This window comes from Artemia sp. Qi Xiang Cuo, chromosome 2, assembly GCF_049724085.1.
Source record: "Artemia sp. Qi Xiang Cuo chromosome 2, ASM4972408v1, whole genome shotgun sequence".
Classification (NCBI taxonomy): domain Eukaryota; kingdom Metazoa; phylum Arthropoda; class Branchiopoda; order Anostraca; family Artemiidae; genus Artemia; species Artemia sp. Qi Xiang Cuo.
Genome location: NC_142795.1, coordinates 71,194,692 through 71,207,631, shown reverse-complemented (window position 1 = coordinate 71,207,631; position 12,940 = coordinate 71,194,692). Strand labels below are relative to the sequence as shown.

At 35.8% G+C, this 12,940-nt stretch overlaps 1 protein-coding gene across 1 annotated transcript in view; it reads left to right on the top strand.

The window, feature by feature from the left end:
* The window catches only part of pod1 (coronin), a 78,731-nt gene that overhangs the window by 21,552 nt on the left and 44,239 nt on the right, over nucleotides 1-12,940 (top strand). The window contains exons 4-7 of the mRNA XM_089107647.1: nucleotides 1,370-1,562; nucleotides 2,947-3,158; nucleotides 5,186-5,268; nucleotides 11,769-12,024. Coding sequence (XP_088963773.1) covers nucleotides 1,370-1,562; nucleotides 2,947-3,158; nucleotides 5,186-5,268; nucleotides 11,769-12,024 — 744 coding nt within the window. The remainder of the gene's footprint in view (nucleotides 1-1,369; nucleotides 1,563-2,946; nucleotides 3,159-5,185; nucleotides 5,269-11,768; nucleotides 12,025-12,940) is intronic.

Here is a 12,940-nt window from a genome sequence, read left to right as displayed (position 1 = left end):
TTTTTGTGTCTCTTGTAACTACACACTTTTCTGTTCTTCAATTTCGTTTTTGACTCGTTGTAATTGTCGTTTTCGCATCATTTGTACATACCTATCTCTTTGTTCTTTATTGCCATTTATCATTTCTTCATAAAATTTTTCAGTGCCTGCTGCCTTATCTGTTCGGATTGGTCTTGTCTCATTTTGATGGTCTTCATTTTCACCCGTGCATTTACATCTCTCAGGTTGTCCTCTTTATCTTGTCTCATTTGATGGTCCAGTTTGCTCATTTTGAGCTTACGTTTTTGTCCTCATTTTGAGCTGACGTTAATTTACGTTTTTGTCATCTAGATATTATGAAACTGCTGAAAATGTCGTTTAAAATTTACATCACCGAATTTCTAAGTTTTGGCTCTGTAAATTCTTCTAGAACTGTTTGAAAATCTAATTTTACTTGTGTCTTCATTTTCAATCAACATAATTGCTAAATTATTTAATCTATCCTGGTTCATTGTTGATATCAGATTGTTTTTTATTGGTTTTAGCCTGGAAAATGATCTCTCTCCAGAAGCAACCATTACTGGAATTGATAAGAATATTTCACAATTTCGAAAAACAGTTGGCTCTTTTTAATTGTAGCACGGGGCCCTTTCAAACACGGGGCCCGATTGGGTCCAATCGCCCTTTATCCGGCCCTGCCAATTAGGACATTATGTGAACTAGATAAGATAAATCCACTACCATTAGTGAAGACTCTAACCTTTTGCTCTTTTGACCTAGGTAGTTTATAAGCCAATTCACCAATTATGATTTTCTTGCAGACTGCTGTAAGCTTGCCTTGACGTCGATATGGCACTTTGGCAGCATCGGGTAGGTTAGGATCTAGTGGATGGCCCTGGTCAATTAACTCAGTAATGACTACGCATGAATCCAAGAGATTTGTCCCAACCATCTATCTAGGTGAAGAGCTGGTTAGTCGACAGCACACTATTGGCTGAGAAGTGCTTAAGAACCAAAGCTTCGAGTATTCTTTTCAGAACTTTCGAAACCATTGGTGTGAGACTAACTGATCATTAGTTCTTTGCGTCAATTCTGATTCTTTTTCTATGTTTGAGATTAATGTTTGCTTCTTTCCAGTGTATAGTTTCTTCACCGGTGTCTATAGAATGTTCATATAGGCGTGCCAGGGGTATTGAGATCTTAGATGCCCCCTTCTCCCAGAAGTTACGACTAAGGTTACCTGGACATGGGGACTTATTGTTGTTGAGGTTTAGTAATTAAATTTGCATTAATTCTATAGTAATAGTAATTTGTGATTGTTCTTTTTCTTCTTTCTTTTTTCTTTTTCGAAGTAAAAAATAAGTTTTGCTATGATTTATCTTCTTTTTAGGTAAAATTATGGTCACTTCCTGCTGATGGTATTAAGGAAAACATTTCAAACGCAGAAGTAACTCTTTCCCTTCCCGGTACTCCTAAGCGAATTGAGGACTTGCAATTCCACCCTAGTGCAGATTTTCTTCTGGCTGTTGCCTCTGGTGCTACTTTGCAGCTATGGGATGTACGCCATCAGAAAGAGCTTATAGGTATTTTTCATTCAATTATTTGATACAAAATTAGGAGATGGGGTTAAATTTATGAAACTGTCAGGAAAAAATATATAAGACATGTAGCTTTATTTCAAGTACGGAGTATCTCCGCTTCCCTTCATCTGAATGTTTAAAATACTTTTCTCTTCTCTCCTTTTTTCTCTCCTTTTTTCTCAACTTTATTTCATGTCTTAAAAAGACATTGCTTATACTTATAAGAAAAGAAATTCGGTAATAATGTTTTTCTAACAACAATTTCTACTAAGATTCAAACTTTTTCTTTTCTTTTTTAAGGTTATTGAATTGTTGTAATCCCTTGTCATAACATATGCAAATATTTTTGCAATTACCAGTTTTTTGCCTTTTAAGCAATTTAATATAAACTTCTCCATACATGAAAATCTTTAATTTTTTCACATAAGTGTGACAAGTGTGACAAATTCATTGCAATACAGATTTATATAAAAATGACGTCACTCACATAATTTTTTTTTTCTAAATTAAGACTTAAGGAATTTTCTTAAACTTCTGACCCATCTAGATCGTTTTTTTTAGGCCAGAATATCTGAGGATGCCAATTTTTCCGAAAAATATGTAGCCGTTTTCCAGAAAACATACATATATGTATATATAAGCAAAATGTACTAGCAAAATTTAGAAGATATATTAACAAAAGATTTTCGGTGAATTGAAATTGGGGACATTTGAATGTCTAAATGAATTACGCTATAAAGAGCTGGACGTTTGAGGTATTTTTATGTTCTGCGTTTCAAGATATGTATTGGTAGATTATTTAAGAAATTTTTAGTCATCAAATCTTCTGCGAATACCTGTAGAAACGCTAAGAGGTGCTCTATCCTGGTGTTTACAAAGTAGTTTCGTTGATTTTGACACTTTTAGATGTTGGAAAAGCTTTTTTTCGTTTTTCGATGCCATTTTGTACCTTATCTGGGTCAGATAAAGAAGGTGAAAGATTCTGCAGGACGGATCACAGCTATGAAAATGCTAAAAATTAATTCAGCTACTGTCTCTTTCCATGGACATGTCCAAATGGGCTACTGGGTTTCAGCAATCCTATCCGCTTTAAAGGTGAAAATTACTTAGAAATGTGCCATCATTTGTTATAAAAGGGCTAAATTTTCCTTACTCAACTCCTCCTTCCCTTGACACTCACCCTTCCCTGAGCCAAATGTCGAGGCTGGGTTTTTTTTTTCAATATATAAATATTCTCTGCGTGTAGGAAGTTGTAAAAGACACCGATCTGTCTCCATACTTTTCATCCGTTGATATTAATTATTTTTTTCCGAAAAGCAGCCTTGGTTCAGCTTAGCGCTGCTGAAATTGACCTTCAAAAGTAGTTAATTTAAACTTTTGTTTCCAGACATGCCTGAACTCCAGGACACCATATATTCTTGTGGTTGGAATATAGATGGCACTGCAATCGCAATGAGCTGCAAGAACAGGGAAATTAGGATTGCTGATCCTCGTGCCAAAAAAATAACTCACGAATCTGAGAGTCATTCTAGTCAACGGGAATCCCTAGTCACTTTTCTCAAGGATTCAAATAAAATTGTTTCTTCAGGATTTGATTCTGTGAGTTTTGTGATACATTAGATTCTATATATATAGTCATATAACATATAACACAAGGAGTTATAACTATTAATAAATGAGTTTCATCGAAAACAAATTCTGTCTAAACAGTGCCAAACAAAAAGTCACTGAATTCCCGGGGTTTTAAGTACACAGAGATCGAGGCTGAAATATATGCCTTAGAAATAGGTTCATTGGCTTCACAATATAAACAACTTGAACTTGAAAACCTTTGGCCAATTTAGTGCACTGATTATTTAGTGAAAACTGAACAAATTGGATTTTGAGAGCTTTAAGCAAAGATTAAAACAAAAATATAATTAAAAAAATAATAATAAAATAAAAAAAAGAAAGCGAATAAAAATGCTTTTTTATTTCATTGCTTTAGTTAGTAACGAAAAAAGTAATCCTACGTAATAAGTATCAAAATTGTCGAACCCATGCAAATCGAACCCATACAGTTTTCTTTACACATGACGTAAGCTCACGGAACTTGATCCCTTTCGTCACACAATTTGACCTCCCTTTAAGCTCAACTAACTCGAAAACTAATAAAATCTAATTTTACCCTTCTATTTTGTCCTATATGAGAAGACATTGCTGGGTGTGCAGGAACATAAATAAACACTTGTGTATGGGGAGGGGGGGGAGAGATTTGTCAAATAGGGGAGATACTTGAACTGCTTGTAATCTATACGATGTGTAATTATAGAGTAAAGTGTAAAAGTTTTTCAATATAAGCGTTTATCGAATCTAATTTAAACGTGTTTTGTTAGTCATTTTGTCAATCATTGCTAAGTGGGGTATGAATCTTTATTAAATAATGTTCATTTAAGAACTGCTAAAAATGAAGGTTGCATCAGTTTTAGAAATAGGAAACTTCTTCCAGTTGTATTGAAACTTGTGTTTCTGCCTATCCTGATATTTCATATGATTTTTCTTGTTCAATTCTTTCTACTCTGAGTTTAACTTGTTAATGCTGGATAACTGCGCGACTGCACTCTAAGCCTAAAAAAGTGCATTCTAAGAAATAGGAAAAATTCCAGGCACTTAAGTGTGCCATATTTGACTGGTAATTTTGTATCGTTTCGAGTTATTTCTATTCACAATTTTTTTTTCTCGCAATATCAGAATTTCTGGTGATTTCTTTCTAATAAGGAATAAAGTGTCACTTTAAGGGCCCCTTTAAGGGCTCAAAATAAAATCTACAAATAAAGCGATTAATTTATTTGAGAAGAAGTAAAAAAAGTTACATCCAAGGGTGTGTTCACCTTCTAGTTTGCTATGTAATAGAAAAAACTCCTAATTCATACCGAAAAAGGTTTTTATACTGTGACTACAGTTTCCATCACAGGATCTTTTGACCAGTGTTGTTTTTTCGGTTCAAGAGATTTTTCTCTTTAAAGTTTGGTATGGGATCTACTTCTCTACAAGTGATGCTTTTTAGGTTAGAAAGAAGCGAGAAAAGATTATTGAATCTCTGTGCTTGGGAAAGTATCTTCTAATTCCCGCTTAATAGGAATAGTCTTAACATTTTGAATCTGGTGTGTAATTTCCTTACCCTCTTTAGTGGTGGTTCTGGCCTCTCTTGTGCCCGAGGCAAAATCTTTTTTAGCGCCTCCGCCCCTGTCCCACGAAATTTTCATGGCGAATTTTTACAAAATTTTCATTTATTACCGAAATTATATTTAATTTAGTTTTTTAATTCATTAATAATTTATTGTTTAATTATTCATTATTTAATTTAATTATTTTGATTATTATTATTTAATTACGATTTCCATTTATTGACTGCGCCCTCTAATTTAATAAAAATAAAATTTTGAAAATTACAAAATGATTAAAATTGTTAGATTATTTATTTAAAATTTCATATCCCTAAAATTTCTGCGCCCGGGGCAAGTTCCCCCTCTCTCCCTCCCCTAAGACTGCCTCTGACGTCCCTCCTTATGCTCATATCAAATGATCTTTTAACAGCTCTTCTTTTTCTTCTTTCTTATTTTTACTGTATTGGAACACGTTTTCAGAGTCGTCAACGCCAAGTGTGCCTCCGCGATCTCAGAAATTTTCAAAAAGTGCAGAATACACTGACGTTTGATAGTTCAACGGGGTAAGTGTGCATACTTAATCCATAAATTACCCTCCCCTTTTATTATCTATATTTCTACTAACTATAAGATACCATTGAATGCATTTCCATGTTGATAATTAATATTGACTGAGTGAAGTGAAATGCACCCTAGTGTATAGAGTAGTGACATATTTATACATCTATATGTCTAATCTGATCCCAGTGAACTAATCGGTAGGCACAGGAATTTTCTTTAAGGAACGAGGGATTGTATTTGTCAAAACGGCTTATGAAAGAACACATTACTTATGAGAATTATTACGGAAAGCATTGTTCTTATCGGGAGGGGGGAATCAGACTAAAAAAGAAGGTACATTTGGTGCTTGGACAAGATGCTCCAGGCACTGTTTAGCCGTGTGATGGGATCCCTAAAAATTACGACCATCTTTGGATGGCCAGGGCCAGCAAGAAAATAATGACTTCATGAAGGTGAATATCATGTTCGCTTATGGTTGAGATCAGATAGATTCTTTTTTTTTCTCCGGCCGGCTATGTTTTGTCAAAAATAAATACAATTTCCCTATTAGAAGGAATTAGTAGTGAATGCCCAATACCGGTAAAATGTACCGTTAATGTTTTTTTTATTGAATTTCAAAGGAGCATCTTTTTTGTCAATGAGTTTTTTAGGAAGATTTAAGATAATTTCACTTTCAATCAGACTTACCATACTACTACTACTACTAACAATTCACCGCAGCACCAAAACCCAACACAGCTACGCACGCTCCTCTTCCATCCCAATCTATTCAAAGCCTCCCTGTATACACCCTGCGACGAAGTTCCCATTTCCATTAAATCTTTCTTTATGACGTCATCCCACCCCAGACGAAGACGACCTGCTTTCCGTTTAGCCCTAGACGGTTGGTCAAAAAGAACAATCTTTAACAATCTGTCATCCTTCATCCGGACAACGTGCACTAGCCATCTCAACCGTTCTTTTATTATAGCCTAGAGCGGTATTGAACCACATTTTTCATATAGCCTATTGTTTGAAATATGGTCAGTCAGCCGGGTACCCAGAACAATCCTTAAGCAATTTCTCTGGAAAACAACTAGCAAATCTTCATCCGCTTTTCTGAGCGCCCATGCTTCAGAGCCATATTTGACCACTGTTATCATTGTAGCTTCTAATATTCGAATCTTGATTTGCAGTCTTATCTTCCTATTCTTCCAAACTTTTTTTAACTGTGAAAAAACACCCTGAGCCTACTTTTAACATCTTCACTGCTCCCACTATCTTTATTAATAATACTACCAAGGTAATTGAAGCTGCCCACCTGATCAATCTTTTCATTACCCAACGTCAGCTTTTCATCTTCACTTATTCCTAGCCTTATTGACTTAGTCTTCTTAACATTAATTTTCAAACCTATTCTAGCTCCCTGAACTGGCAAAACCTCTAAAACTGCATTCATTTTGCTGACACTTTCATCAAGGATGCTTAAATCATCAGCATAATCTAAGTCCAGGAGACTTTTTTTTTCCCATTTGATTCCGTGGTCTCCCATTGCCTTTCCTGTGATGGACTTTGAAGACAAAGTCCATCAAAATAATCTATATAAAGGGGATACGACACAACCCTGCTTAACTCCTGATTTAATACAAAACCAGCTGCTAACCTCACTTCCTACCTTAACCGCAGCAGTGTTATTCTCGTACATAGCACTAATCATTTTAATGTATTTGTATGGTATACCATACAAGGATAAAACCTTTACTAAAGCTCTTCTATCAACAGAATCGAACGTTTGCTCATAATCTATAAAACTAAGGACCAAAGGTGTTTGAAAACTCAGGCACTTCTCAATGATTAGCCTAAGAGTGAAAATTTGGTCGACACATGCTCTACGTTGTCTAAAACCGCACTGTTCTTCTCTCAAAACTTTGTCTACGGCATCTCTCAGTCTAAAAAGTATCCTATTACTTTGTAATTTACTACCTACAGAAGCTTACCATACAGAATTCATATAGGCAGATTTATATAAGCAGATTTATCTCTTTTCTTTTATTCATGCACCACTCTCTGTCTGCAAATATTTGAAGGGCAAGTTTAGCTTTGAAATTCCGACTTTAAAAAACTCAAAATATGTGAATTGTATGTAAATTATAACAATCAGTCCTAAAAAAGTATTGATCTCTTGGAATTCTGTTTAATTCATGATCCCATGTGCTGTTTCTTTATGCAGTCCTCGCACGCGTTTCTTGAAATTTACAACCTGGAGGGAGGCATTGCAATTTGGTCCACTCCAGATGGCGTCTTGCTTTTTAGTTTGGCTTTTTCTGCTTAAGGAGGCTAGATTTCTGCTATATCAATCAATCAATCAATTATTACCCACAACTACAAGACAACAAGTCGTACAAGTGGAGCATAAACATAATAATAAAAAAGAAAAACAAAAAAGAACATCAACAAACACTAGCAATTAAATTAAACTAAAAAAAGAACTGTAAAAGACCGTGGTCAGGGCCAATATTACAAAATACATCTGCAGAAAGCTTTTTGTGTAGGTCACCGAGCTTTTCAGTTACATCCGTAACATTGAAATTTTTAACTAGATCCCGACTTCTAGTCCATGGTGGCAGAGAAAGAAGAATTTTGAAATTATGAAATATATAACTTTATTCTTATTTGAATCCTTTAGCTTAAGAACAGAATGAACGCCCGAAAAATAAAGCACAGAATGATAAGAAAAAGTCGAGAATAAGCGCCCAAGAGCTCTTCTGTTATATTTTCCACGGTTTGCTACAATTTTTGAATAACTGAACTGAATTTTTCTTACTGAATCAGCAACGATTGTTTACGAAAGAGAGCTAGAGAATTAGAATCAGTAATACCAAGCCACCGAAAGGAAGAGACAGAAAGTACAGAAAATTCATTACATACCAGAAAAGTAGACGAAGACAGATTATAAGATAAGAATTAACACTTGTCAAGATTCAGGGAATAGACAATATTTAGGAAAGACTGAGACACTAAAGAAACCATCGCATAAAGAGCCTATTTAGTATAACTGGTCGAGAGGACGCCCTCGATATAATCACTATAAAAAAAACCATCAAAGCTAGAAAAATAAATACCTGAAATGTTTTAGAGAACAGAAGAAATAAGTACTTTTACAAGAAGCGGTGATAAAAACCTCTCCACATCTAAGGCCATAGAATACATTTATACCAGTTTCTGGAGAAGATTTCAGGCGGAGATAAGAATTAGAATATCAAAACCGTAGAAGGTAAATAACCAAAAAATTAAAACCAGAAAAAGCCAAAGAAAAGAAAAGCTGGTTATGAACAACAGAGTCAAAAGCCTTTCAAAGATCAAGTATACAGAGACATACACCTTAACTCTTAGAAGAATTAGAAAGTATAATAGAAGTAAGGACATGATGAGCATGTTGGCACCCCCACTCCTGATCTGAAACCAAGTTGATCTTCGCCAAAGAAAGAAATATTTCGAGTTAGACTAGATAAAAGAATATACTCGAAGACCTTGCTAATATTGCAAGAAACAGAAACTGGACGGTAAGAAGAGCAATCTGTTGGCGGTTTACCTCTTTTTAAAATTGAAGTCACGCTGCCACTCAAAAAGCTTTCCGGGACGACAGAAGATGCCAAGCATTTGAAACAAAAGCGCAAGATGTGACACAAGTTCAGCACATTGGGGAGTTAGATGCTTTTTAGAGATACCATCAGCATCAATAGATTTCGACTTAAGATGATTCAATGCATTCAAAACTTCACAACGCGATATAGGCAGAACAAAGCGCTGACTTAGAAATCTAGTGACCATTTTAACAAACGCTTCACCAAACTTTCTATGAACAGAATAATTCAAAACGGAGAAAATCTTCGAATAATATGCATGCCAAGAACTTGGTGGAATAGCATTATTACTTACATCAGAATCGTCTATTTTACTTGAATTAATTACTTTCCTCCAACCTTTAGGCGAAGATGAAAAATCAAGCCCTCGGTATCGGACACTTTTTAGATACTTCTTGAACTTTAATCTAGTTTTTGGTTTAATAAGAAAAACATTAAAAGACCTCGGTTAAACACATTCTGTTCAAAATTATAGCCAAAATTTAGCTCTATGTTTGCAGGACTTCAGTCTAGGGTCAAGTGAACAAATAAGCTTTTAACTATTCTTTCAAATTCGCATTACTGGGGCAGAAATTTTTTCAACTTCTTTCATGGTGAAAAGGATATAATAATAATATCGGTCTATTCCATGTTTAACATATATAAAACTCTGACAACACTGTAGAACCTGATACAGATCATAAATCGTGCTTAGCAGTGCGGTCAATGTTGTAAGATAAACAGAAAAATTTATATCATTCCAATCAGGTCTATAAAACCATTTAGAACGTACACCACGACTCGTAGATATTCTCCCAGAACAAACAACAGACTTTGATAAGCAAAAAGACCGCGGAAGGTGATCAAGATCTTGCACGTCAAATTGAGCTGTAAGTGGTGAGTAGAAAACAGCTGTAGAACAAATAATGTGCTGAACGTCTGATTTAGTACCTGATTAGTGAATATACGTATAATCATGGGACTTCCGAACAATCTTACAAGCCGGGAGAGAATCAAAAAGCTGACCGTTCCTTACATTATCAGAAACCAGATCGGTATTAAAATCACCAGCAATAACAAAATGCAACCCGTTATCCGATATCTTTTGAATTAAAGTTTTAAGACTACTACAAGCACAAGAGAAATTCTGAAGTGAACGAATGGAACGATCGTTATATGGCAGATACACATTATCTAATAAGATAGTACCAATGCTCAAAGGAAAAAAACTGCCATCCGATTGGAACAGAACTGGATTCGCAATAGAAATATTTTTCCTAAGAACGCAAGCTAAGCTGACAGGAGGACAGCCACAATTAATTTTAGCTGGACGTAAAAAAACGACGTGATCACTGCTTCGCCTCAAAAAATTTTCGCTAAAGGCGGTCAGTAAATTTTCTTAGAGACATACAACGTCGTAATTAACATTCAGATCATCAATAAAAAAGTCCTTGCCTCTCGTAATATTAAATGAGACTATACTTATGTCCGCATTCATTTCTGAGAATAGACCTTATCAGTGATCTTCTTAATCACAGGGCATCGTAGGCTGTAAGAAGGATGAGATCCTCCACAATTGGCACATTTCGGAGATTCCGTACAACGATCGCTATTCGTAGATAAATGCGGTCCAGCACAACGAGCGCACTTAGGAATGCTACTAGTACATGCACTTTCCAAGTGCCCAGGAGAATGACACTTGAAGCAACGCTTTGGCAATTGCTTGAACTCACAAACACGGAAGTTTTCATATCCAATCTTCACACCGTTTCGCAGAAATAATCCTTTAGTAATCGCGTCTGCAAATTCAAGCTTAACCGATTTGCTTGTTCCAAATTGACTAGACCCGATTATATTTCCGTAGCTAGTTCAGTAGCATTCCAAGGTCAAAATCAGACGGGACATCTCGAATAACACCAGTGTTTTTTTTTAGATAAAACTTTCACACTAGAACCAGGTAGAGCTTCCTTTGCTGATTTATAAAAATCCTCAGTAGCAGATTTCTTAATATTCACCGTCCGCCGTTTTTCATTTGCTCGCAATCTGGTCACTAGCTGATGACCAGAATTAAGTCTATTACTTATTTTCACTTTAGCGGGTCGCCATGCTCAAGCGGGAGATCGGAGATCAAAAGTGTAGCTTGCATATCACACGCAGCAAGCTGGCTAATCACATGTATTTGAGGAAAGTTCAGGTTGTACCAATCAATCTTGGCAGAAACAAGCGAAATCGCTTGCTCAAGGCTGATAAGCTTGGCTGTAACGTGTGTAAACGCTGTTGCAGAGATAACAGGGACTTCCGTTGGCCTTTTGATGACAAAACATGGGAGCTGTTTTCCATCAGTATCACATTTCTTCATTATGCCCATAATATCTTGCAGGTGGCTGTGAGTTGTTTTCCCGCCCATTCTGATAGGAGGATCATCTTCGTCCGTAAAGATCTATTGCTTTGCTTTCCCTGACTTAACAGTTTCCAAATATTTCAAAAAGTCCACTCCTTTCCGTAGAATAAAGGCTTCATCAACACCACTTAAAGTTTCTTGAAAAAAGTTCAATAGCGGTGAATACAAAAGCTTGGAAACGCTCATCTCATTATAAATTCACTTCAAAACAATAATTTAAACCCAACACACGCAAAGTACGCGTGATGGTCAGACGACGAGCGCTGAATAACAGTAAATTAAGTTCATTAAAGATAAACTTGCCACACAGGTTTGTTTATAATCCAGGAGAAAGCTATTTTTTTTCGTCTGCATTGATATAATCCTTTGCAATAGGTTTGAATCCAAAACAGGTCTTTTCACCATGAACTCTGAATGAACTCTGAATGAATATATATTGCTAGAGTTTTTCTCTTACAAGTTTATCTCGCTATTTCATATATTTATATGTTTTTTTTAGCATTTTACTGCCTCTCCATGACGTGGACACCGGTATGACATTTTTTTGTGGGAAAACGGACACTTCTATCTTCTATTACGAAATAGGCGACAAAGAACCATTCTTCTCTGAAGGTCTTAAACATACAGGCCAGCAGATGAAAGGCGCTTGCCTTGTTCCAAAGAGGGCATTGAACGTAATGGAAGGTGAAGTCAACCGAATACTGCAACTTGTTGCTGGAGGGGTTGTTCCGGTTTCTTATATTGTCCCTAGAAAGGTTTGTATTTTTGTTTTAAAATAGAAGTCATGAAATGCAAGATCTTAAGCCTTTTTTAGTGTGTTTCCACAGGTGATTTCGAGCTCTAGGTCTCGTATTAGCAAGTAAAGATGAAACCCACTGTGCCCCTACAGGACCCTTCTTTCACTGACAAACCGAGTTCTAATTTTAGAATCTGGATTGGAGATATGCCATTCCGCTGACAATCTAGGTCAGGAATATGGTGTTCCACTGACGATCGGGATTGTAAAGTTCAGGATTGGGAAGCTCGTAACCTAAAGTGTGAATTCGACAATTTAGTTTGAAAAGAGAACTGCCGATTTTACTGGGTCGTGGGTTGGACTCATAAATGTTGCTCTTTCACGGTTCATAATTTGACAATCCAGTCGTATAAACCGGCTTACAAACTTCTTTGTTCGACTGATAAGTCTGAATCTTGTTCCGAGAATCTAGTTTGTCAGTGGAAAAAAACATGTTAGCTGCTGGTAGTTTATAAGATTTAAACTTTCGAGTCATAAATTTGGTAAGGATTATACTATGCAACAAGTACAATGGAATCCTTGATATGTTAAATTTGATCTAATCCTGTTATTTGTAGGATACGCTTTTTTGTATGCTTCTTCGACTAGTCTCATTTCCCATGAACGTACTTAGAAAATATATCGTATTAAGGACCGGAGTGAAAATTGAACAAGATGGGTTATATTTTCCGTAAGTGATAAACCTGACACCTAAAGCACTAGTTTTTTTTTCATTTTAATTCGAATAAACTATTGTGCAACTCGATATCCAATGGGAATATTAGTAAATAGTTTATCTACCAGATTGTTGCTTGGAATCTCTTTGATTTAATTTGAGAGGCATTGGCAGTGGCGACAGAAAAAATAAAGAGCAAAACTGAAAACAGAAGTAAAGC